The 27,341-nt window shown below is 42.3% G+C and overlaps 2 protein-coding genes and 1 non-coding gene across 5 annotated transcripts in view; 1 reads left to right on the forward strand and 2 right to left on the reverse strand.

Annotated features, from left to right (window-relative positions):
- Positions 1–1,880: 1,880 nt before the first annotated feature.
- On the reverse strand, positions 1,881–1,953 carry Trnak-cuu (transfer RNA lysine (anticodon CUU)). The gene has a single exon. It is a non-coding gene; the product is annotated as a tRNA-Lys (tRNA).
- A 12,548-nt stretch (positions 1,954–14,501) lies between these two features.
- On the reverse strand, positions 14,502–25,410 carry LOC127216301 (NHL repeat-containing protein 3). 3 transcript variants are annotated; one of them, XM_051176921.1, is made up of 7 exons: positions 25,130–25,269; positions 24,386–24,538; positions 23,703–23,850; positions 20,646–20,846; positions 19,539–19,630; positions 17,393–17,505; positions 16,279–17,006 (listed from the first exon to the last, which is right to left on the reverse strand). In XM_051176921.1, the coding sequence occupies exons 1-7, from the start codon at positions 25,211–25,213 to the stop codon at positions 16,754–16,756; spliced, it is 1,044 nt and encodes a 347-aa protein (XP_051032878.1). In that variant the 5' UTR covers positions 25,214–25,269; the 3' UTR covers positions 16,279–16,753. The 3 variants fall into 3 exon arrangements, with proteins under 3 accessions (XP_051032879.1, XP_051032880.1, XP_051032878.1); XM_051176922.1 differs by lacking the exon at positions 24,386–24,538 and having other exon boundaries at positions 14,502–17,006; positions 25,130–25,262; XM_051176923.1 differs by lacking the exons at positions 23,703–23,850; positions 24,386–24,538 and having other exon boundaries at positions 14,502–17,006; positions 25,130–25,410.
- A 651-nt stretch (positions 25,411–26,061) lies between these two features.
- Positions 26,062–27,341, forward strand: part of LOC127216302 (proline and serine-rich protein 1) — a 58,691-nt gene continuing 57,411 nt past the window's right edge. The window contains exon 1 of the mRNA XM_051176924.1: positions 26,062–26,376. Within this exon, the coding sequence (XP_051032881.1) occupies positions 26,332–26,376 (45 nt within the window). The 5' untranslated portion in view covers positions 26,062–26,331. The remainder of the gene's footprint in view (positions 26,377–27,341) is intronic.

The raw sequence follows: 27,341 nt of genomic DNA on the forward strand, positions 1-27,341 counted from the left end.
CAAGGACAGTTGTGGCAAGAAGATGTTATTTACCAAAATTAGTCATGGCTGGACCAACTGGATGGGGTCACTTTGACAGGGGTGGACACAGTTTGGGTGCTCCTTGGAACTGTTAGCTGAATGTGCCACCCAGGGAGTTTCTCAAGGTGGCTTTTGCCGAGGATGGAATTAATACCATCCTCTCCAGTTTACCTTGCTCTCACCGTCCTGTCCCTCCCTCACTACTGTGTGGTGATCTCTTGCTTGCACAAATAAACCCTGTCGGGGGTCAGAGAATGGAGCTGGACACTAGCTAATCATAGAGAGCTGGAGGTCTGTACAGACAGACAGGAAGTGAGGTAGCTGGGCAGAAACTTGCCACTAACTAACCACAGAGGTCTGGAGATATGTACAGTCAGACAGGAAGTGACACAGCTGGGCAGAAACAGGATGTAAGCAGGGACAAACAGGAAATCACTCTCTTGTCTGCTGAGATGCTTAGGACGTAAGGTGTGTTGTGGCTTGCTCCTTCTCTGTGATCTCTCAGCATTTCCTCTATCTCTGACTATCTCTGACTCCTCTATCTAGACCAATTAAGAACTGCATTTACACTACCACTTCCTGACTAAATCTCCACAAAATGTGACCTCCATTAAATTCCTTGCTTCTATGTGAGTTAAATGGACACACCACTTCACAAATCCAGAGGCTCTTAGCAAGCTACAGGATCCCATATATCCAGTCTACCTGGGGTCTTCTGATGTACTGATGTTCCAAGTATTTCCTGGGAGAGATGTGGGAGAAAATAGCTGAGGCTACACCTTACATGGACTAGGACGTCAGCCCTAGGAGGCCTGCCTGACTCCCCTCAGCCTGTCTCTTCCACCTCTCTCCTTTGGCAGGACCTTTAGATACCACCATTCCCCACTGAAGCTCTTTTCCCAGGTATTGCTCAGGGGGTCTCTGGAGTTTCCTGTACTTTTCTTGTGTTTCTGTTATGTAATATGTTGATAGGATTTACTGGTATTGTTTAGATTTGTTAAATTCTCATTTAGTACTCCTACCCACCCCCTGTGTATGTTGCTTTGTATGTACCTATATATCTGTGTTTGTGCACATAAGGATAAAAACAGCACATGTGTGATGGTCAGAGTACAGCTTGCTGGAGTTGCTTCTCTCCTTTCAACCACATGGATACGGAAGATTTACCAGAGGTCATCTCCTCGGCAGCAAGTGATTTTATCCTCTCAGGGATCTTCCCAGCTCAGGGCTGAGGGCTTTGAGATCCATCAGAGGTTGACAAAGGACCCAGATTTCAGCTGGGCACAATGGTTCACACCTATAATCCCAATACACTGAATATGGAGACAGGGGATTTTGAGTTTCAGGTCAGGTCAGTCTACATAGCAAGAACCTGTCTCAAAGTGAAACAAACTGACAAGCATCATACTTGCCCTTTTTTGTGGTTCACACCTTAGATCTTAGCACTTAGCAAGCTGATGCAGGGGACCACCACTAGCTACAAACCATACTATGTTATCCTGTGAGAACCTGTGTCAAAAAATGTCCCTTCCCCCAAGTATTCAGATTGGAAACCTGACAAATGCTTGCTTGGGAATGCTGAAACCAATACCTAAAATGAAAAAAGGGGAAGTGATTAACACTTATTGTAGACTCTAACTCCAGAATTCTCAAGGGGAGGTTGCCGCTGGCTCCCCGGTAAGAGAAAAACATAGATCAGCAGAAATGGGTTAATAATTAAGACAGAGCTAGCCGATAAGAAACTAGTAACTGGCCAACAGTATAATATCTAATACAGAGTCTCAGTGTGTTATTTGGGGCTGGCGCAGCTGCCGGACAAGAGTGGCGGCGGGTGGAAAAACCGAACTCCTTACAAATGGCGCCCAACGTGGGGCACGAACCCACGACCCTGAGATTAAGAGTCTCATGCTCTACCGACTGAGCTAGCCAGGCCCCCTGAAACAGAGTTCCTGATGATCCAACATTCAAAACAACTTAAACAAGGCAGCCATGCAGACTACTGCCATCTTCTCAGGATCCCCCATGACAGCGCCCCCTGTCAACAGGAAGTAGTTTGAAAAGAACGACGCCCAAATTCCCAAATATTATTTATAAATGTTTGTTTTCATTTAAATGGATTTGGTTATAAATGGTTAATGATCACAGCCAATTCTTGTTAAAGGTAAAAAGGGAATTATGGTATAGATATACATAGTTTGTTTTGGAATGGATTTTTATTTATTGACACAATTTAAGGTCAATTTTGTCATATGTATATTTCTCCTCTTGTTTGTATAGCTCATTTAGAAATGCAATGTATAATGTAGTACAGATTATAGATAATTACCTATGATAGTCAAAGCTTAGAGTTAAGTTAGTTAGGTTTTCAAGATACACAGAGATGTATTTGAGATAGATAGGCATTCTTCAAACCTTTCAAAGACCTACAGAATATGGCATTTAAAATGGTTTAGGGTTTTACTTGACAATGAGACATAAATGCTCCTGGCAACACCACCTGTGTCAGAAAGGAAGATGGACATTAAAGAAACATGTTATGGAGTTTACTTCCAATATGGCAAGACTGGCCATTTGGACAAGATACTGCTCTTGTCTGGACTGTTTGACTTTGTGCTGTATAAACTGAGCATGCAGGACCCACAGAAAAGTGACTACTGATTCAAGATTGACATTGCTACAGAGTTCCTGTTTCATGGAAGAGTCTGCGAGACAGTATGGAGGACACAGAAAAAAGTGACTGATAAACTGCCAATACAAGAAGACAGTTTAAAGTTTCCTGCGTTGCTAAAGAGTCTGCTAGACAAACTATGGCCTATGGGCTGAAGATGAAAGATTACAAAAGAACTTTGGGTGACCAGGCAGTGAGTTGTCTCTGTCATTTCTAGAGTTTACATATTATCCTTCTGTGGTCTTTGAAGAAGTTAAAGACAGATAGTAATGGTTATAGTTTTCATTAGTTAGGGTTAAAGATTTGTTACTTAGACTTTAGACACACAAAGATAAAATAGATGATGAAATATTTTCTTCAAATCTTGCTAAATGTTAATGGACTAAATATTGATAAATGTGATTCTTGATAACTGTTGTATAATATATTTTGCTATGTTAATGTTAAAACCCTTCTTTTTATTTAGACAGAAAAGAGGAGATGATGGGAGATGCCATTATGTATATATGTTTCTCATACTGGTTAATAATAAAGCACTGTTGGCCAATAGGAAAGGAAGATAGGAGGGACTAGGAGACAAGGAGGAAATAGGAAGTAGTGAGGAGGAGTCAAGATGGAGAGTCTGAAGAAAGCAGCATGCCGCCGGCTCCCCGGTAAGAGAAAAACATAGATCAGCAGAAATGGGTTAATAATTAAGACAGAGCTAGCCGATAAGAAACTAGTAACTGGCCAACAGTATAATATCTAATTCAGAGTCTCAGTGTGTTATTTGGGGCTGGTGCAGCTGCCGGACAAGAGTGGCGGCGGGTGGAAAAACCGAACTCCTTACAGGAGGTATTTAATCTGAGTGCTTTTTATGCCTTTAAAATGCCAGCCTGTTAAAACACAATTGAATTTTTTTGTACTCTCTCATAAGTGGATATTAAACATAGAGCAAAGGATAACCAGCCTACAATCCACAACCCCAGAGAACATAGGAAACAAGGAGGACCCTAAGAGAGACATACAAGGAGCTCTGGTGAAGAGGACAGGGAAAAGATTTCCTGAATAAATTGGGAGCATTGGGGGGAGGGCAGGGAGGGAGTACAGAGAAGAGGGGAGAAGGGAAGTGGGGAGGAGAACATGAGGGATCAGGCAGGACCAGTTGGGGGAAGAACAGAGAAGGAGAGCAAGGAAAGAGACACTTTGATAGAGGGAGCCACTATAGGGTTCATGAGAAATCTGGCACTAGGGAAATTCCCAGGAATCCACAAGGTTGACCCCAACTAAGAATCTAAGCAATAGTGGAGAGGGAGCCCTATAATCCTATAATGAAATTGATGACTACCTTAAATGCCATCCTAGAGCCTTCATTCAGTAGCTGATGGAAGGAGAAGCAGACACCCGCAGCTTAACACTGAGCCTAATTCATGGAGTCTAGTTGTAGGGAGGGAGGAGTGATGAGCAAAGGGGTCAAGACCATGCTGGGGAAACCCACAGAGACAGCTGACCAGAGCAAGTCGGAGCTCACAGACTCCAAATCAAAAGCTGTGGAACCTGCCTACGACTGAACTAGGCCTCTGAATGTGTCAGTTGGGGCGCTTGGGCTGTCTAGAGGGTTACTGGCAATGGAACCAGTATTTATCACTAATGCATGAACTGGCTTTGGAGCCCATTTCCTATGGTAGGACACTCTCTCAGCCTAGACACGGCATGGGGTGGGGAGGGCCTCGGCCCTGTCCCAAATAATGTAATAGACTTGATGATCCCCCATGGGAGTCCTCACCTTCTCTGAGAAATGGATGGGGTTGGGATGCGTAGATGGTGTGGGGAATGGGAGGATGGGAGGGAAAGGGAACTGGGATTGGTATGTAAAATAAGATTTTTTTTAAATTTAAATAAACAATTATTATTTAAAAACCATTGAATTCTCTTTATTAAATACACAATAATATACTAATCAGAGCATAGAGAAATTAACATGAGTAAATTGTACCTCAGAAAAAAATTTCGGAAAGTAAATTTGACAGACCCAATATAAAATGTCATTGGTATTTGCCTTGCTGTGTTTTAAGGGTAATTTAATTTAAACAATGTTGCCATTTTATTTTTGTCACAAGCTCAGAAAAATAGAGAATCCCCCCCAAAAAAGAATTAAGCAGTAAGCAAGCATGCTATATTTGTAAATGTATTTCTCATTTGTCTACTTAATATTTTCTCAAACTGTTGTAATTACAATTCATGATTAAAAACAAATAGGAAATTGAGTTCTTGTTAATTAAATTGAACCCCACAAACTAATCCGATACAAGTCACACAAAATGTTTCACTCATGAGTGCTTACATTTCATTAAAGATACACTACTAGTTATCCTATCAAATGCTGCACTTATTACCAAGTGCACACCAGATACTTTAAGTTATTCTAATTAACCAACTTCACATGTTGAATTAGCACATGCTATTGGAGCCAGCACCATTCCACCCGCTGATTCTAGGCCCTCAAAACAACTTCTGCGATACTTGCTACCCACTGCTGCAAGCCATTAAAATTCCACTTAGAACATAGAAAATATCAACAGTTTACAAGATACATTTGACTTAACAGGAAAAGGCAGAGTGCCAACAATTACTTCAAAGCAAATGGTACCAAAGTACCAGTAAGAGCCAGCCTCCCAAGACTGTGATACAACCACACAGTAACTTGTGTCAACACAGGCCTGCTCGAAACCACAAAACCCCAGGCGAATAGTACATTTAGACTAAAGCTATGGAATATTAGTTGAAGATGTGTTACTATGTGTTTTGCTGTGGAATATTTGTTTAATAATACAAAGAGATGTTTCATTTTTTTAATGTTGCATTTCTTTAAATCTGTAAAGCTGTGTTACTTTGCCTGCCTTAAACACCTGATTGATCTAATGAAGAGCAGAATGGCCAGTAGGTAGGCAGGAGAGAGAAATAGGTAGGTGGTAGGCAAAGAGTAAAGAGGAGAATGAATCTTTAAACAGGAGAGGAATGAGAAAAAGAGAAAGATGCCAGCAGCCAGCCACTCAGTCAGCTACAGAGCAAGAAGGAAAGAAAGACATATAGAACGAGGAAAGGTAAAAGGCCCACAGACAAAATGTAGTCAAAGATAAACGGGATAAGTTAGAAAAGCTGGCTAGTAACAAATCAAGCAAAGGCTGGACATTCATAAATAAGAATAATTCTCTGTGTAATTTATTTGGGAGCTCAGTGGTAGGTCCCTAAAGAGAAAAAAAAAAGAAAGTTAAAAAAAAAAAATACACACTCAAAAATCTCAGAAACAGCAAATATTTCAAATACAAAACAAAAACAAATGTCAGTGAATACCCATTAAATAACAAGCTTTGTGTGTGAGAGACAGCATGATAGAGATTGTGTGTTGAAGATGTCTAAAATACTTCACATTTTGAAAGTAAAATTAAATGTGAAATAAATTTCACTAATTTGCTCACTTGCAAAATTTCCAATTTTATACCTTCAGGTTTAGCAACTGAAGCACACACACACATACACACACACACAGGAAATCTTTTAAGTCAGGATGATACTAGAATAAGATACCTCCATTTAGAAAGTGATGTTAAATTGCATTCAGTACTTTAAAATTATTCATTTCCATTTTATGTGCAATGGTGTTTTGCCTGTGTGAGGATGTCAGGTCTCTTGGAACTAGAGCTACAGACAGTTGTGAGCCACCATGTGGGTCCTGAGAATTGAACCCCAGCCCTCCGGAAGAGCAGTCAGAGTGCTCTTAACCACTGACCCATCTCTCCAATCCTATCATTCAGTCCTTTAATTACATTTATAAATGATGTCTTTAGAACTAGAGACAGATTACTTTCTCCTTCTTTGACAGTTGGAGCTTTGATGATGGTGTTTCATTTTTAATTTAGTTAATTTTTGAATTTCAGTAGATTCAAAGAACAAATTCCTACAAGATTAAATGAATAAATAAGTTGCTTTCCACTAAATGGAAACTTGACCAAAACAAATAACCAAATCTTGCCAAGTATCCAATGGCTCATACTATTCAGTTTTTCCTCACCCAACCCTATGCTTCACTTTCTAGAATATTCTTTAGGTTTATACAATAGGAAAGGTTATTTTCTGCAAATTATGTAATATGATACTGATGTATTTGCTAAAAGTGTTTCAGATACATAGTGAGAGTATAAATCGAAAATTAGGACCTAAAGGTATAGAAATTTAAGTTACTGGAAATCCTAAAATATTAGTCAGTGTTCTCTAGAGTCACAGAACTTACAGAATCTCATATATATATGCATATACATATACATATATTAATTGGAATGACTTACAGGCAGCAGTACCTGTTACAAAGTAGGCCGGTGGTAGGCAAAAAGTAAAGAGGAGAATGAATCTTTAAAAAGGAGAGGAATGAGAAAAAGAAAAGGGAAAGATGCCAGCAGCCAGACTGGATTAAAGGTATGTCATCCAGACTCAGGATCTAGGTCAAAGGCATATGTCTCTGCCCCAAGGTCAGATCACAACGTCCTGCATTCTGAATATAGTCACCATGTTCTCAGTTGCACCAAGAATAGCCATCACAATCCACCCCTTGTTGACCAGGTACATAATCAAATTGCCTAATGTCATAATTAATTTCCAATTGAAAAACAATAGCCAGGTCATATGCCTAGATATAACATACCCCACATACATAACTATCCCACATACAACCGCAAATGCATTATATATATATATGTGTATATATATATATATATATAATTATATATATTATATATAGTGGCACTGTCCCTTGGACACACCTTTCTAGTATTGAAAACTTATATCTGATAACCACCTATATGCTCTTAATTGATGTTGCAACATATAAGAAATTGAAATAACATACAAATATCTGAACAAATATTTTATTAACAAAATACAACAGAAGCACTCACGTCAGTTTTAATCATCATTTCTGCCACTGTACCATATATTGGATGCTGATTCAGAGGTTATACTGCCTTCTGGAGATCCTTGTCCCTGCCCTCAAGATGCTGCCACCTAATTGATGATGTAATTGTCTCTTCAAAAGACCAAAGTCCATAAAGGAACAAATAAAGAAAGATTTTAAAGATTTCCTAGATTTCAACGAGAATGAAGACACAACATACCCGAACTTATGGTACACTTTGAAAGCAGTGCTACGAGGGAAGTTCATTGCACTAAGTGCCCATATAAAGAAAATAGAGAATAGTCACATAAGAGAATCAACAGCACAACTGAAAGAAAGCCTTAGAACAGAGAGAAGCGAACACACCCCAGAGGAAATAATCAACTTGAGGGCTGAAATCAATAAAGTAGAAGCCAGGAAAACAATACAAAGAATTCATGTAACAAAGAGTTGTGTTTTCAAGAAAATCAACAAGATATAAAATCCTTTATCCAAACTAACCAAAAAGCAGAGAGAGAACAAGCAAATCAACAAAATCAGAAATTAAAGGGGGGACATAACAATGAACACTGAGGAAATCCAAAGAATTTTCAGATCATACTTGGAGAATCTGTACTCCACAAAATTAGAAAATTCAAAGGAAATGGATAAATTTCTGGATAGCTATCACTTAACCAAAATTAAATCAAGAACAGATAAGCAACTTACATAGAACTATAATAACCCCTAATGAAATAGAAGCAGTCATCAAAGGCCTCCCATCCAAAAAAAAAAAAAAAGGCTAGATGGCTTCAGTGCAGAATTCTACCAGTGCAGAATTCTACCAGAAATTCAAAAAAGAGCTAATACCAATACTCCTCAAATTGATCCACACAATAGAAGCAGAAGGTGCAGAAGGTTCATTACCAAACCCTTTTTATGAGGCTACAATTACCTTGGTAACCAAGCCACACAAAGGCATAACTAAGAAAGAGAACTACAGACCAATGTCCATCATGATTATTGATGCAAAAATAATAAAATACTGGCAAATTGAATCCAAGAAAACAACAGAGAAATCATCCACCATGAACAAGTAGGGATGCAGGGATGGTTCAATATATGAAAATCTATCAATGTGATCCACCATATAAACAACTGAAAAAGAAAAACCACATGATGATCTCACTAGATACTGAAAAAGCCTTTGACAAAATCCAACACCGTTCCATGACAAAGGTCTTGGAGAGATCAGGGATAACAGGAACATACCTAAACATAATAAAAACATTATACAATTAACCAACAGCCAACATCAAACTGAATGGAGAGAAACTTAAGTCGATTCCTCTAAAATCAGGAACAAGACAAGTCTGTCCACTCTCTCCAAATCTCTTCAATATTGTACTTGAAGTTCTAGCTAAAGCAATAAGACAACAAAAGGAGATCAAGAGAATACAATGTGGAAAGGAAGAAGCCAAACTGACACTATTTGCAGACGATATGATAGTTTATGCAGATAGTTATACAGATGATATGATAGTGACCCAAAAAATTCTATCAGGGAACTCCTACAGCTGATGCAAAACCTTCAGCAAATTAGCAGGTTACAAGATTAACAACAACAAAAAAAAAAGTAACCCTACTATACACAGACAATAAAGGGGCTGAGAAAGAAATCAGAGAAACATCACCCTTTACAATAGCCACAAACAACATAAAGTACCTTGGGGTAACGCTTACCAAACAAGTAAAAGACCTATATAGCAAGAACTTTGTGTCTTTAAAGAAAGAAATTAAAGATACCAGAGAATGGAAAGATCTCTTATGCTCTTGGATAGGTAGGATAAACATAGTAAAAATGGCAATCTTGCCAAAAGCAATCTACAGACTCAATGCAATCCCCACTAAAATCCCACCACAATTCTTCACTGACCTTGAAAGGATAATAATCAACTTTATATGGAAAAACAAAAGACCCAGGATAGCCAAAACAACCCTATACAATAAAAGAACTTCAGGAGGCATCACCATCCCTGACTTTGAGCTCTACTACAGAGCTATAGTTCTGAAAACAGCCTGGTATTGGCATAAAAATAGACAGGTAGACCAATGGAATCAAATTGAAAATCCTGATATTAACACACACCTATAAACACTTGATTTTTGACAAAACAGCTAAAACTATACAATGGAAGGAGGAAATCATTGCCAAAAAATGGTGCTGGCACAACTAGATGTTGTGTAGAAGACTACAGATAGGCCCATGTCTATCCCCATGCACAAAACTCAAGTCCAAATGGATCAAAGACCTCAACATTAATCCCGCCACACTGAACCTCTTAGAAGAGAAAGTAGGAGGTACCCTTGAACAAATTGGTACAGGAGACCGATTCCTGAACATAACACCAGTACTACAGACACTGAGATCAACATTTAATAAATGGGACCTCCTCAAACTGAGAAGTTCTGTAAGGCAAAGGACACAGTCAACAAGACAAAACTGCAGCCCACAGACTGGGAAAAGATCTTCACCAACCCTGCATCTGACAGAGGGCTGATCTCCAAAATATACAAAGAACTCAAGAAACTAGTCAACAAAACACCAAATAACCCTATTAAAAAGTAGGGTACAGAACTGAAGAGATAACTCTCAATAGAGGAAATCAAAATGGCTGAAAGACACTTTGCATAACATCCTTAGCTATCAGGGAAATGCAAATCAAAACAACTCTGAGATATCATCTTATTCCTGTCAGAATGGCTAAAATTAGGAATACCAATGACAATTTATGCTGAAGAGGATGTGGAGAAAAGGGAACATTCGAATATTCCTCCACTGCTAGTAGGAGTGCAAACTTGTACAGCAAGTTTGAAGGTCAATATGGTGGTTCCTCAGGAAAATGGGAATCAGTCTACCACAGGACCTGGCAATCCTCTTCTTAGGCATATACCCAAATGATCCACATCCATGTAACAAGAACATCTGTTCAACTATGTTCATAGCAACATTATTTGTAATACCAAGAACCTGGAAGCAACCTAAATTCCTCTCAACTGAAGAATGGATAAAGATGTGGCACATCTACACAATGGAATACTACTCAGTGGGGGGGGGGGATCTTGAAATTCTCAGGCAAATGGATGGAACTTGAAGAAATCATCCTGAATGAGGTAATCCAGTCACAAAAAGAGGAGCATGGTACATACTCGCTCATATATGGATTTTAGACAAAGGATCACCAGCCTATAATTCACACCACCAGAGAAACTAGGATACAAGGAGGAACCTAAGAGATTCATACAAGATCCCTCACAGAAGGGGAAAGGAACAAGAACTCCTGAGCATATTGGGGGGGGGTGAGTGGAGAGGGAGCTTGAAGTAAGAGAAGGGGAGAGGAAAACATGTAGGACTAGGAAGATTGAGTCAAGAATAGATGTGTGTGTGTGTGTGTGAGAGAGAGAGAGAGAGAGAGAGAGAGAGAGAATAAAAGAGGGAGCCATTATAGGTTTGAAAAGAAAAGTGACTCTAGAGAAATGTTCAGAGACCTACAAGGATGATCCCAAATAACATTTCGAACAACAGTGGAAAGGCTACCACAAATGCCCTTCCCTGAGAATGAGATTGATGACTAACTTATCCACCATCATAGAGCCCTTATCCAGTAGCTGATGGAAACAGAAGCAGACACCCACAGCTAAACACTGAGCCGAACTGGAATCCAGATGCAGAGAAGGAGGAGTGATAAGAAAATGGAGACAAGACCAGGCTACAGAAATTCACAGAGACCGCTGTGGACCCCCAGACTGATAGCTGGGAAACCAGCATTGGACCAACTCAGACCCCCTGAACATGGGTCTCAGCTAGAAGGACTGAGCAGTCTAAGGGACCTCAGACAGTGGAGCCAGGATGTATCCCTGGTGCACGAAAGGACTTTGGAAGCACATTCCCCATGGAGGGATAACTGCCTTATTCTAGAGATAGGAGAGAAGCCCTAGACCCTACTACAAATGACTGACAGATTTTGTTGACCCCTCTTAGGGCATTACCCTCCCTGTGGAGTGGAAGGGGTGATGGGATGGGAAGGGAATATGGGAGGGAGGGAAGGAGGAAGGGAGAGGGACCTGGGATTGATATGTAAAATAAGAAAAAATAAAAATAAAAAAAGAGAAAGAAAACCGAAGGTGGCAGGGCAGTCTTCACGTGGCCCAGCTTTGCTGGATTGTCCAACAGCTCTGCTGGCTTCATGACTCTTCCATTCCCCGCCCCCCCCCCCCGTTCCTCTCCTTGTCCCCCTTCCCTCCATCCAGCATGTGACACAGGATGGCTGTGAGAAGTACTTTTCCAAAAAGCGTGTTATCGGGAAGACAGCCATTCTTGAATAGTAGATATCCACATAACATCTCAGATGGTTAGGTACGATCTCTGAGGACTTGAAGAGAAACATTCTGACCCTATATCGTGTTTTATATCATGATACTTATTAATGTATGGTGACCAGAAAGGAAAGGTTATGACTTAACAGCAATGTATTTCTGTGTCAAGTTGACTAGGGGTCAATTTTGCCCCCTAGCATTTATGTTGACATTAGCTATAGTCATCTGAGAGGTGGGAACGGGAACCTCAATTGAGAAATTGCCTCCATAAGATTGTGCAGTAGGTAAACTTGCATGTAGGGCATTTTCTTAGTGATTTATAGGGGAGGGTCCAGTCCATTGTGCTGGGGCCCTCCCTGGGCTGGTTCAGGGTTCTGTAAGAAAGCAGGCTGATCAAGCCCCGAGGAGCAAGCTTGTAACAACACCCCTCCGTGCCCACTACATCAGCTCCTGCCTCCACGTTCCTGCCCTGTTTTGAGTTCCTGTTCTGACTTCCTTCAATGATCAACAGTAATATGGAAGCATAAGCCGAAAAACCCTTTCCTTCCCAAGCTGCTTTTGGTAGTGGTGTTTCATTGTAGTAATAGTAACTCTAACTAAACACTGTTCAACTTCCATTCAACTCTTACATGTGGAACAAAGAACTCCATGTTATGAGGTAACTGGATGATTTATGCCATAAGCTCATATGATGGCTAAGGGCCAGGTAGAGAAATGAATTTTGCCTTTTAAATAATTCACTTTTATCATTTGTAAACTAACCAACAATTACAAGTAATATCCTTCGAAGACCCAATCAGCAAGAAGGGAGCATATTTACCCTGTGGATCCCCTATGTACTAAGCTCACTATCCAACTTCCAGCTGCTAGTCTCAATTGCTACTTTATTTTATTTTATCACTACTTCCATTTTATTTTAATTACTGAATTAAAACCTTTTTTCTTTTAATTGTAGAAAAACAAGTTAAGCCATAAAAATGTTCAGTTTCAAGAAGTCCACCAGGTGCCCACCAGCTTCCTAGGATGTAAATGTGCTGTAGAACAAAGGGAACCCACAAGTGTGTTCGATTCTGTAGCTTCAACTTAAAAAAAAAAAAAAAGAGCACAAGGAAACCTGGCATTGGCATTGTATTTCCCCAGCCATTTCAAGCCATACCTGTCATACACAGAGCTCTACTGCCCTCTTCTGGGTAAAGGCTGTAACACAGGTGCCAACTGCACCCTAATCCAGGAAGCACTCACTACAAAGTGGCTGTATATTAGTCCGAAAACCTTCGCTTTGTAAAATGAATCAAGCTGATAAATTCTGAATTCAAAATTTTGATTATTGCTGGGAGTATGTAGTTGAAAATAAAACAATCCACCCATCTAAGTTCAGGGCTTTTTTCTATGATACTAATTGATTTGATTGATGATTGATTTTTTTTGTTTGTTTGTTTTTTCGAGACCAGGGTTCCGCTGTGTAGCTTTGGAAGCTGTCCTGGAACTTTCCCTATAGACAAGGCTGGGCTTGAACTCAGAGATCCGCCTGGCTCTGCCTCCCGAGTGCTGCAACTAAAGGTGTGCGCCACCACACCCGGCATAAATTCTGATTTAATTTAGTGAGCCTACGAAATAGAAATTTAAAGATTCCCTAGTTTCATTAGACATAAAATCAAACTCAAAAAAAAAAATCTCTAAAAACCGAAGGAGCAAAACAAGTTAGTTCTTTGTCAGTCACCTCAGCCTTCCAGCGATGGTACATGCAGCAGTTGTATGACCGCTGCCCGCATGGTGGTTTTGCTATCAGACAGCAACCAGGCTTTCTCTGATTGACAAGCACTCCATTTTAAGGAGTCATTCATTCTTACTACAATCACAGCCTTTGGTTTTCTAGTATAAAACACTTCCTCCTCTGTCAAGAATAACTTAGGAAGCAAAGGCATCGAGAGTTTCATGCAAACTTTTTTTTGGTTAACATTGAGTTTCATATCTACAACAAAATACAGATTCTTGGGGCTGAGAAGGCTCTGAAGAGCACTTTCTGCTCTCACAAGAGGATTGAGTTTGGTTTCACAACTGCCTGTAAGTCCAGCTCCAGAGGGATCAAATGCCTTTGGCCTCCATAAACATCTGCATGAGTGTGCACATACCCACACAGAGACAGATACATACATGAACATAATTGAAAATAATGAAAATATACATTTAGCAATGTATCAACTATGTGACACTGAGGAAGTGGCTCTGTAGATTAGAGCACTTGCTGGGCAAGTGTGAGGACCTGAGTTCAAATCCCCACCCACACACAATCCCTAAGCCCAGGTCAGCCCAGCTGAAACACCTCAGCAGCATATGCTTTGCGGGTCAGAGAAAAAGAATTCTCTTAGCTTCACAATGCTGTTAGTCCTGGGTTTATGCAGCTAACATTAGTTGATAGCTGGGTGGGTCTGTAACCTGAGATTTTGCTGTAGCCTCCAGTGTGCCAAGTTATAGATGTATACCACCATGCCCAGACTCTCCAACCTGGGATCTTGCAGTCACTGCAATTCTTCTATTATTTAAAAAACAAAACCAAAAAACCAAAATCCAATCTTAAAATAAGTATCCAAGTTCTATAAATTTTTTCTTTGCAAAACTTTAATGTTCCAATAGAAAATACAATTCTTATTTAACTAATTGGTCCAAAAGCAGGGAGTAAAATACTTTGATTGTAAGCCTATCTTTTAAGACAATCAGGAATGATATCCTCAGCAAGTTTTGTAAGCATCTGTAAAGAAGACATCAAGCCAGTACTGGCCTGGAAGCTTCATCACTATAGCTGGCATTCACAGACCTAGAGGTTGTGTTTACAGCACTGAAGGAGAAGGGTATTCAACAATCATGAGCAGCTGTGCAGCTGAGAACTCCATTAGGAAGTCCTGTCCAGATGTGCCCACAGGCACATTATGAGAGTAACCAACCGCTTTGATTGGATTGAAAGCTTGCTCTAAAACAATACAAACAATCTATTCTAAAAACAGGCTAAGGAAAATACTGCAGTAATAACAAAGGCAGTTCAGCTAACCTACCCTCCCTCAAAGAGGAGCCTGCATTTCTTTTCTGGCTCACCGACAAAACAAGTTTCCCATTGCTTGTTTCCATCCACACCAACTGCTTATTAGCAAACACATAAACCCTATGAAGAATCGGGTTGTGAAGGCCTTCATCAGTCAGGCACACTTGGCATGTGCTATGATGACAGTGGGAGGCCTTCTCAGAACATCCTGCGATGTAGTCCAGGCTCCAGACATCTGTGCCTGCTGCAAATCTAGTCCACACCGCGATGGTGAGCGAGGAAAGAATGTTCGCTTGGTACTAAAAGACTTCAGAATCACAGTCTGGGGAGCGGCAGGGACACATTTAAGAGCCTTGGGACATAGCACATTCCTACTGGAGGCTTACGTACCTCCCACACTACATGGGTCCCAAGCACCACATCAGGTCCAAGCCCCTCCAGCTGTGGTGGGTGGGGAGTAAAGTCAGCTTAGGCGTCCCCGGTGCTGCACAGGTCACCATGTAACAGTAGGACAGGGAGGGGCACTGATGGAGCAAAGGGGATGGGCGATCGAAAGGTCCTGAGAGGAAAGGGTTCCCTCAAAGTCTAGAATAAACCAGAACCAACTGAAAAACACAGAATGTGCATCTGAAGGCCAGCATTCTGATAGGCCAAGTGCAGGCTGGAGAGGCAGGGAAATCATCCTAAGACCTCCAAGTGCTTGACACACTTCCCTGTGAATGGTTCCAACTCCCCTAAAATATCTTGGAGGTAGATAGGTGCTAGTAGCAAAGTGTCTTCATTCTAAAAACTGGAATGGACAATAGTGAGTGGGGGAACTTACTGCTAGCATTAACTCTTAAAATACCATTGGTAAACCTTCATTTTAGTAAAGTGCTTAGACGCTGGCTGTTGTAGTCTTATTTGCAAAGGGTGCCATTAAGCATTTTGTAGCAAAAAAAAAAAAAAAAAAAAAAAAGACCAAACCTTTGTTTTGTTTTTTCCTCAGAATTCATGGGAAGTCTGTACATCTTAGGCCTTCTCTACTTGAGTGGACTGCTGCCTCTCATCCATCTCCTGGCCAATGAGCCCGAGCTGCCACTGCCTGCACTCTCCATGAATCTACCCTGCACGCTTGTCCTGTCTGTCACGGTCCTCCTGCTCCTGCTGTCACCATGCCCACTTGTCTCTCTGCTGGACCGCAAGCAGACAAGGCTGCTTCCTCACTAGGATGCTCTGAACCCGGCATGGCACTCTGCACACACCTGATTACTCGGCAGCCCACCCATCCACAACCACTCAGCCCAATTCACAGAAGTTCAACAAACCAGGGGTTTCCAGTTCTTCAGATGAAATCAAAAGGGTTACCCAGGGGCCCAGAGAGTTAATCAACACATGGAAGTTACCATCACAGTTCTCCTTCATGACCCCATTTTAGAACTGGGTTTCTTTCTTCAAAAGCTGCTTACATGAAGATGCTATGGCAGCAGCCTAGCGTGAATCAGGCCATGAGTTCAACACCCAGGACAATCAAAAAGGGGGGAAAAAAACCCAAAAAACAAAAAACAAAAAAAAAACCAAACCACTCTTACAAGATTAGTTGTAAAACTAAGGCCCAAGAACCACCAGAAAACAGGACTCTTAATGACATCCTGACACACTTGTTTGGTAGAAGAGGTAAAAGTGACCCTGTGTTCCAATGACTTTAAGCACAATGACTCTGAGGCACTGCACTGCCACTTGAAGCCCCTCCGGGAAGGAAGCACTAAGCCTCAAAGGCAGGGGTACGGCTGTGCACTGGGATGTATTTTTGCACTTGTTTTGCCCCAATTTCTGCTACATAGACTGCTCCGGTCTTCTTGTCAACTTCTAGAAGATGTGGCAGAACCTGATCTGCCAGCTGGATGGTGCTGATCACAGAACAGTCTCCGATGCTTCCAGATGGTGGGGCCACCAAAACTGACAGCCTACTGAGGTTCAACTGGGCCACGATCAAGTACTTCCCATCCGGGGTGAACCTAAGAAGAAGCAGAATTCAAGAATAACGATCATTCTTTCGATGTGTGTGTCCTCTGCAATGCCTGCAGAGGGTTCGAGATAGTGTAGAAGTCTGTGATAGGAGATGAAGCTGAAGCTATACCTACATTAAAACAAGCACAGCATAACTAACAAACGGAGAGTCACAAGTTCAGAGGCCAAGAGTGTGGACTCAAGCTTTGAGCCTCTTTCCGTGACTGGAAACCTCCCAAAGGATTAGAAGATCTCAGACACTTCTTTGGACACTTGTTCCCTTCCATTTCCCCTCCTTAAAATTACCAACAAACACCAGAAACTTTCAACCGCTCTTCAGAAGTAGGTCCCACAACCAGTTAAAACAGCACTTAAAATAAACAGCAATGATTACCTAACAGCCGAAGGCCCCTCCTCTGTGAAACAGTTGTCCCATGCTCCTAACCACTCTCCGGTGTCTTTATCAAATACTTGGAGTCTTTTATTTCCTCGGTCAGCAACCCACACCTGCAAAAGCAAAATCGTGTCAGCTGGAAGAGACCCACACCATGAGAAGAAACCTGACTGATGGGAGATGTCATTCTGTAAATATGTTTCTCATACTGGTTAATGAATAAAGCACTGTTGGCCAATAGGAAAGCAAGATAGGTGGGACTAGGAAACAAAGAGGATTCAAGGAAGTAGTAAGGAGTCAACGTGGAGAGACTGGAGAGACCAGATGCAGACCCCACTCCCCGGTAAGATGAAAGCACGTGGAAATATGTAGATTAACAGAAATGGGTTAATATTTAAGACAGAGCTAGCCAATAAGAAACTAATATCTGGCCAACAGCATAATATCAAATACAGAGTCTCGGTGTGTTAATTGGGGCTGGCTCGGTGGCGGGACAAGACCAGCGGCGGGGAAAAAACCTTACTCCTTACACATGACTACTTTTATTAGCTCCACATCATTGTCTCAGTTGGTGTGTAGAGGACCTTAGGGAAGATGGCATCACTAAACTCCATGTTCAGGGGGGGGGGGTTAAACACCTCATCTGAAATGCACTAACAAGTGTGAATGCCTCAGTCAACTGGGCATCTGCCTCCGCCCAGAGCCCACAGGGCCGTTGACCACATTAAACACGCAAGTAACTAAAGTCCTGAGTCCACCACCACTGTGCAAAAGATCAAAGACACTGACAAAGGACAGACTCACTCATCCCTCTAACAGCCATCACCATCAATGCACAACTGAGCTGGCTCCTAAGCCTAGGTCACAACAGAAAGAAAAGCAGCCTTGCCACCAGGAGGCTCCCCCGTTCATTCTCCCACTTCCCACTATTATCTGTTGCTACTGGGACGGGTCCAAAGGACAGAATTCCTGAACAGCAGGCAGCTTGGGCGTGCTAGTAACACATACAACATAATGGGTTTGATTTCAGTTTTTATAGCCTGTAATGAGTTACTAAGGCACTCCTGTAATAAAACAGTGTGCTCAGGTTTGTTCTTGGTCGCATTCATGGGAATCCATGAATTATACAATTCTAGGTTCACCTGACAGCACAGACCACACCCCTGGCAGATCCTTCCGTTTCTTGGGTCTGTGTAGCCCAGAAAGACCGACTTTGTCTTCATTGGTGTGATAGCCACTGACTCCTTTTCCAAACAGGCACAGACACGGGACAGTGAGAGGCTGGTGCTCAAGCAGGGGGGCATCTCCAGCTCCCTCCTGCACTGGGGAGCAGCTCAGTAGTGGGAGGAAGGCGTCCTGGCCTGTGGAAGACCCTGGGTCCTATCCCTACAGCAGCAGCAATGGACAAACAAGATCCACGAGTATGTAGAGAATAGGCTGTCCTTTGTCACCACTGAGCAATCTCAGACTGTCCCTCCTAATGATCTTGCTGGCCCCTAAGAACTTTCCTCACCATGGTAAATTTGATTGTGTCTAGATCTCTCATGCTCTGCAAAGTGCAATTTCTTTTAAAAGCAAAAATAATAATAATAAACAGGACTAGCATCAAGGAAGGCAGGCTGACATAGCAATGTACATTAAAGGGCAGCCTGACACTGTACATCAAAATGTTTGCTTACTTAGCACAGGTATGACCCCTCAGAGCTAGTCGTGGAGATGAAGCAAACTCCACTCAGCGCGTGTCACTGGAGCCTGCAGTCTACAGAGGAGCATCTGTGATAACGTAACAGCGGTGGCTGTAACGCAAAGCAGTGCTACCATAGAAAACAGGCCGAGAATTTAAACATGGCTGACGGAGATTTGCCTGTTGGAAGGTAACCTCATGATCCCAAGAAGCAGTATCTCTGCTTACAGGGTGAGGAAAAGCCTGGGGGAGGGGGCAGTAGCTGGGGCTGGGAAGCAGGGAACAGTTCATTCCCTGGTGGAGGTGTTCTGTCCCCACGAAGGGAGCAGAAAGAGCAGGGGTTTGTTTGTTTATCACAGCAACAGAAACAAAACAGGAACACCCCACCCAGATACATACACCCAAACATGCCCACCCACCCACATGCATGCCATTCCAAACATAAGGAGGCTGTGTCTTTACCCGACCAACTGAGTCAAGTGTAACACCGTGAGGTATGTTGAACTTGGCTGGTCCTGTCCCGTTCTCTCCATGCAGCCAGAGGATCATGAAATCTATAAATGGTAAATATATACAAACAGTGAAACATACAGAATGCCTTACACATTTACATGTTAATTTTGTCTTGCAAACTGCAAAAAAAAATAAAAAAAAAATGAGAATTACACTGAGAACCTGAGTATTCTTTTCTGACTTTGTCTACGTCTGTCTGGTTTGTGTTCCTTCTGCTTTAATTAGCTCTGCCTGAGCTGCTCTGACTGACTTCTGAAGCAATGTTCAGAGTTCCTGCATCGTTTCCTTCAAACTAGTTCCCTTTGTACAGAAAGTTCATTTGTTGTTCAAATTTCTTTTTCTTTTCCTGAGACAGAGAATCCTATCATGTAGTCCTGGCTGGCCTTGTACCATGCAGTTCAGGCTAGCCTCAAATTCCTAGCAATCCTCCTGCCTCAGTCTTCCAGAGAGCAGGAATTACAGGTGTTTACCAGCATACCTACTGTTATATTTTTATAGTCTCCCTCTAGTCTCTGGAAGGAGAGTCACTAAGTCTAGTGGACTATTCCTTCTAAAAAGTCTAGTCCACTCCTAACACATCGCACCTGGGAATGTGGCCTTTGGGTGCAGGATTTTAAAGATGCAATTAAACTAAAGACCTTGAGATTATCCTGGATTTACAGTAGGCCCTGAATCTTTTAAGAGGGAGATGTGGGGGTCAGAAACACAAAGAGGAGATGACAGAAAGAGGGCAAAGTTACCCTGTCTCAGCTGCAGGAAGCCTGGCAGGGATCTAGCTTCCTGGCTTCCCCAACATATACAGGACAGGACATGCTCAGAAGTCCTTTAAATTCTCAAAGCACCTCCAGTCCCTATGACCACCTGCTGGCTGTGCTGAACACAGAGGCCCCTGGGCAGAACTATTTGCTGCTGGCAATCCCACCAATCTGTCTTCCATGTCTAGCCCTTCACACACAACTTCTTGTGCAATCTGGCTACAGTATGCCAAGCAGCAAACAGATCAAACACAGTTTATAAAATAACATTTTTATGATCATAGCAAGTTAAAGCATTTACCTTGGGACAGCTTTATTAATCTGTTATTCAATCCCCCATCTCCATCGACAATGTAAATCTCTCCTGTGTCATCTACATATAATTCTGCAGGGTTGTCAAACTGCAGCGGGTTCAAGCCAGTGCCCTTCTTGCCTGGGGTTCCCAAGACTTGAACAAGATCACCCAGGGAATTATATTTTTTAACAGTATGACCGTAGGATCCTGTAGAGACAGACAAGCTCACGTTAGGAGCATTGCTCAGCAGTGACATCTTCTATGAGCTACAGGCAAATCTTTCACTGGGCTGGAATGGCAACAGAAGCCAAGAGACTCCAATATGTAAATGCGACAGGTGACAGCAAGCAGCCCTTCATAAGGTCTGACCAAACCTGGTGACGAATTAATATCTAGTCACTCCAAAATCAGGAGACTCTAAACACAAAAGAATACTACAAAAATGCTGGCTACATGGAAAACTTAGGATAATTTGTGCGTGTCCCTTTTGAAACACACTGCTTATAAAATAAATCAAGAAGAAACAAACAAACAAACAAAAAACCAAAAAAACAAGCAACTTACATCCAAAGCTTTTATTTCAGTCATCCTTGTATTTCCAGAAGTCAACAACAACAACAAAAAATTCTCTATTAATAACAGATTTTTTTAATTACATTTTTTTCTAGTAGAAACAAAATCAAAATTGATCATTTCTTGAGAGAAAAATAATTTCAATAACCTCGGCACTAAAATGGCCTTACAAATTACAAAATAAAGAAACCAGAGCATGTAAGGGAAACTATGCAGCAGTTTATCAGGGCCAGGTTGAAGGCACAGAAGGCCAAAGTAACCAGCAGGCATCCAAAGACTGGTTTACCAGGAGTCAAGTCAGTCAGCCCGCACTACAGGTCCACCTGGAGTACACTTAACCATGCACTGGATCTGAATCCGGGAGCTGAAGTTTTCAGCCACGGAGAAAACACAACATATTAGACAAAGCACACCTCAAAGTTTCTAAGGACTTGGGAAGGAGGATGGAGTACTTATTAATTTTTTAAGTGGTTGACTTGCAGCCAAATCTTCATTGGAGGAAATCAATTCATTTGAAAAATGAGAAGAGCATAAAAATAGTTTCTGGGATTTGAGGGTGGAAAACAAGACACAATGGAAAGAATAAGAGCATCTGCAATGCATTTACTTCTGGGAACCAGTGACGTTTTCCTTTTTCTTCTTTTTAAATGACATGAACAGAATAAATTAAATATAAAGGTCTTTCAAGTGAATTCTGGGGACAGAGAAGACAGAAAACAGTCGAATCTCATTAAAGTATTGCATAAACTCATATACTTCCAAAAGGTTTTTTTTTTTTTTAACTTTATTTTCTGTATATGAGTGCTTGCCTGCATGTCTGTGTACAGTACCCAGAAAACCAGAAAAGGGCATCAGCTCCCTCATAACTGGAGTTACAGATGGTTGTGAGCTGCCATGTATTGCTGGGAAATGAATGCACCTAGATCCCCTGGAAGAACAAGTGTTCTAAAACCACAGAGCATCAATCCCACTCCTAGATCTACTTATAAGTTCAAGGCCAATGTTCTTAGGATTTAGAGAAAACTTCAGGGAATACAAGCTGTAATCTCAACAGGTGCCTCAGAGAAGACGGAGAAGAGAAACTGAGGAAAGCCATGAAGCTTAGAGGCACCTCATGCAGTGTTCAGAGAAGCATGCCCAGACTTTGGCAAGCATTTAAAAGGATGAAAAAAGAGATAAAAAGGAGAAAAGATGAAAAGTATTGTTTTTCTAAGTAAAGACTTAGAAAAGGGAGCAGCCTTAACACGCTTTGACTGCCAATATTGAGATGTTCCAACATTTACCTTCCAAAATAAAGACTAAAGGAAATGGATTGCCTGCTCCATACCTGGGGCCCAGAAATCTTTTGCATCCTGTGAACAAGACTGACAACAGTTGTACTCACAAAAGCACACACCTTACCAATTCTAAAAAGTGGTGACTTATCAAGCACTGGGAAGCAGGATGTCCTTCAAGCCAAAGACATAACCAGACCAAGGGACTCTAGCAACATCCTCCCTGATGAGCCCATGCCTGCTGGACTGTCATTAGAAACTGACCCAGGTGTTTGTTGTTGAGGCACCAGCTCCACAAGTGGAGGGTGGTCTCTGCTAAGTTCCTTTGCAGCTGTGAAGCTATTGAGCCTACTTTGTTTCCAACACTGTCAAGTAAAAACATCTCAGGGAAGAAGATTTCTGACACAGTCAAGTCAATGCAATGTTGCAACAGTTAACACCAGCTTCTGCAAAACTTTTCTCTCTGGGCAACAAACAGCAGCTTCTAGTTACTTTGTTCACTCTTTAAAAAGGCAACAGATATAAAGGGGAGTTAAGAGTCCAGTGATTTCCTTTAAAACACTGGCATCTGGTTTGACTTTACAGAGGAGGTTAGGATTACTCGGAGAAGAGCAACTTAAGGTTCAAAGGAAAGATGTTGAACTGCGGGGTGGGAGGGTAATTCAGTCTACCAGGAAAATGCCTGTCACTCAAAGTACAGGACCTGGGTTCCAGATCTAGAACCATTTATGGAAAAACAAAACAAAACAATAAATAAAAAACAAAAAGCCCACTGAGTATGCTTGGTGCACTGTAATCAGCATTGAGACCGGAAGAAAGGGAGATCCCTGGGGCTCACTGGCCAGTAAGCCTAGCCTGCCTTAGAGTTCCAGGCCAGTGAGAGGTCTTGTTTCAAATGACAAGGCTGATAGACCCCCAAGGAATGACACTCTGGCCACAACCCTCCCCACCATGCACAACACACACACACACACACACACACACACACACACACACACACACACACACACACCACTCCCTTGACAAGCTTAAAATATCATGATTAACAGCATCATTCAATTTCTTGATTCAACAGGAATGTGATGTAGATTTGTGAAATGTTGAAGAAATTATGATTAGATTCAGCAATGCTGGCCTTAAAACGTACAAGCAAGAACAGGGGCAAAGATCTGAATTCCATCTAGGAAGGCAATTTAATAGACAATACGACACATACCACTTCCTACGTCCGTGATCCAGACGGACTGTTCATATGGTGTGCTGGAGACAAATATACCATGGGGTGTGTCAACTGTATAATTCCAGGCTCGTAGGAAATATCCATCCTCTGTGAACACTAATACCTTGGGGATGTTATCCCCTCTCTGAAGGCATACAAAAATAACTGCTTAGAATCACTTAATAGGAATGCTAACCCTTACTTTTGTCAGAGAGAAACCAAAATTAAAGGATAATTGAGAAACTTAGTAATGTGTAAAAAGCTAACTTCAAAGTAACTTAACAATAACATCTATTACATACAAATCTAAAATATGTAGTTGAAGCCAAGTCAAAGTTAAGGTGCATAATTATCATAACATAAATGTAGTAAAAATATAAATATAGTATAAATGCAATTGGCTATCTAGTGCGATAAGTCACTTTTGTTACTGTTATTTTTTTTTCTTTTTCTTTTTGTCATGCTCAGGTTGACTGTTCTTTTTTGCTGTAATAAAGTTGAATGTGCATAATTTATAAAGGTATCTGTGGCTAAGCAAGCCTGACAACCGGGTTTCATCTCTGAAACCTTTCGAAGGATGGGAAAACCAAATCCCAAAAAGTTGTCCTCATATCTCCACATTCACACTCTGATCTCTGCAACTCACAGGCTCACATACATTAAATATTCATTCTACTTACTTGAGCTACATAAACTAACCCGTTGAGGGAGTCAACTGCAACAGAAAATGTGGAACCAGTGAAGTATTCTGAATACTTGGGCCAACCCAAATCCAGCCGGAAAAGAGTATTCTCCTTTCTCCAGGGTATGTAAAAAGCAAATGTCCTTAAAACCTAAAATAAAATAAACCTCAGGTTCAGTTTTTCTTCCAGGAAAAGAAAAAAAAAAAAAGGAAGTACAACGTGTCCCTATCTTTTGTTTATCTTTAAGCTTGCCTTCACAAGAAGGTAGCCAGAATAAGGCCAGATAAACAGGGTTTTATGTCTAAAGATCAAAACAACCACAATAAAAGTCTGCAAATGGCTCAAAAGTGTAGTAAGTGCTGGGGAAGAAAATCCAGTATGTATCTATTTTATAAAAGGCCGTATTTAGTTTTATTTACACGCATATGTGTGAGCCCGAGTGCTCACATGGTGCACCATGTACCAACAAAGGCCAGAAAGGGGCATCAGGTCCCCTGGAACTGGAGTGAGTTACAATGGGGTAAGTGAGCCCTCATGTTTGTGTTAGGAATCGAACCCTAGCCTTGTGCAAGAGCTCTCAACCTCCGCGCTAACCCCTCAGCCCCGACACACATACGTTTTAATTCTAAAAGAGAAGGCAAATGGGCAGCTGTCGAGCCCCGGGAGCAGGTTCGGTGCCTCTGGGGTTGCAGCTCTCGGCGTCACCCACACCCGCCCGGCAGCCCCATCCCCGCTATTCACCAGAGAGCCACTGTAGCAGGCATGCAAAACCAGACAGGAAAGAAAGAAGACGGCGCCTCCCACGCAGACCCAGACTCTCGCCATCCTGAGGATCCGGGAGGCGAAGGACGGCGGGGACTGAAGCCGCCTCTGGGACAGCAGAAGCCTGGAACGTAAAGCACCTGAAAACTAGACCAGAGAAACTTAAATTCCGCATTTCCTGTTCCTCTTTTCCCCGCCCCCGCCCCCAAGTCAGGTGCCTGGAGTGTGACCCAGTGACCACCCTTCCCCGCTAGGGGGCGCTGCTGGCCTCGGGCTTCTTTCAGCCGCTAGCCTGGTGGCGCCCGCAGATCTTCCTGACCGGCTTACCGACTACTCTTTTAAATTTACATTCAATAATCAAAACTAGACCCACAAAACCCAAGAATATGGGGACTATGACACTAAAACAATGACCAAAAAGCTCTTGAAAGGACTGCAGTCACATCCGTTTCGAAAGCATTCAGGCGGTTGCCGAGGATACCTATATTCCCACACTAGGACCCCACCCATTCATTCCCCCCACCCCAGCTGCGGTCTTTTGGGGCAATAGCGACTTACAGTGTCGGTGCACAGTTGCGTGCTAACGACGCGACGCGTTCTCTCGAAGGCCCCCCGGAGTCGGTGGGGGTGGCTGGGGGTACTCCTGCAGGGCGCCCGGCCCTGTGCGCGCTGCGGTCTTCGAGGGTCTCCCTGCTCTAGGCTGTGTCCCGTTCGCCCCGCTCCTAGTGCGCCCGGACCGCCGGCCCGCTCCGGAAGCTACGAAAACGGGTAACAAAGAACCTGCACGGCCGCCGGCTGCCGAAGCTGCGGGACCCCGGGGTCGGGCGGAGCGGCGGGGCTGAGCGCCTTCCGGGCCATGTGTCCCAGATCGCGGCGGTGAGCGGCGCGTGGCGCGGCGACCTTCCCTCGGAGCGCCCGGCCCTCGGCGCCCTCCGGAGCCCCGGTTTCTGCAAACGCCCCAGTCCGTGTGTGGAAAACCTACTGAAGTCTGTTTTTAAATAAAAACTTTTTCTAAGTTTTCGTTTGGGGATTTTTGCTTTGTTTGGGTGCAGTTTGCAGTACTCTCTACCTCCTCGCCTCCTTTTTTTCCTTCTGGCGTATTATCCGCGGGGCGTACCTGGGATGAGCGTTTCCTCGTTTCCAGAAGAACTGTGAGAAGCCACGTCGGAATAGTGCTCAAGATGGACAAAAAGTCCTTTGAGACGGTGCTGGATGAGATTCGGAAGGTAATTGACCTTGGTCCCTAAAAATCTTCTGAGATAATTACCGAGGTTTACTTTCTTTGAGGTATTGTGTGTAGATGATGCAAAAAGTAAGAGTCCTCGAATGGTCAAAGGTACTTGAACTTTCATGTGTAATGTAAGAGCTTGCATCTCGGTAGGTTGCACGGCTCAAATAGAAGATAAGCCACCTGATTGCTAAACTTGAGAAATCATTCTGGTACGGGAATTACGTTTGGACTACCACTGTTCCGGAGCCAACTGTAAATCCCTCATAACTCAGGCCTTCTGGTTGAGTGACATTTGATTCAGGGTTTCCATGTTTCAGTTAACAGGAATGACTCAACATTGGAAGTAATAAGTACTACCCAGAAAGTTTCTTTTCAAATCTCAAGCTAGGCAGAATATATTCCCTGCCTTGCTTTTCCTTTTCCTTCTGCTTTTTGAGATTGTTTTGTATTTTCTATTAACTGGGTTGAACCAGACAGTAAATTTTTTGGAATGTAGTGTTGAGTCTAAAAGTATCTGTTGTGCAAAAATACCTATTAGATGTGAGCCACCATCCCAGCGCTTGGTCTGGGCTGTCCTGCATCGAGTTGGCGCCTCAAACTGGTGCTCCTGACTGACACCAGAAGAGTTGTTTCCATACACTGCTGTCCTTATTTACTTCAGCTTGTAAGACTCACTGCAAACGTTGCCGCTAGATCTATAGTTCTTCCTTTGCTCTTTGTAAGACCCCCCCTTTTAAATTAACGGAATTAATCTTTCATATTTGATGGTGCTGACTTCTTTCTTTTCAAATAGACTTCTGCTCTTGCAGATTCTCTTTATCTAATTAAAATTTGAAACAAAATGTCATTTTACCATCTACTTACAATTTGCCACACTTAGTTCCTCAGCTGATTTTTAACCACTCTTGTGAGAAAATAAATTTAAAGTTAAAGTAGACCTGAATACAGGCTTTGGAGCAA

The sequence above is a fragment of the Phodopus roborovskii genome, unplaced genomic scaffold, assembly GCF_943737965.1.
Source record: "Phodopus roborovskii unplaced genomic scaffold, PHOROB, whole genome shotgun sequence".
In the NCBI taxonomy this organism is placed as follows: Eukaryota; Metazoa; Chordata; class Mammalia; order Rodentia; family Cricetidae; genus Phodopus; species Phodopus roborovskii.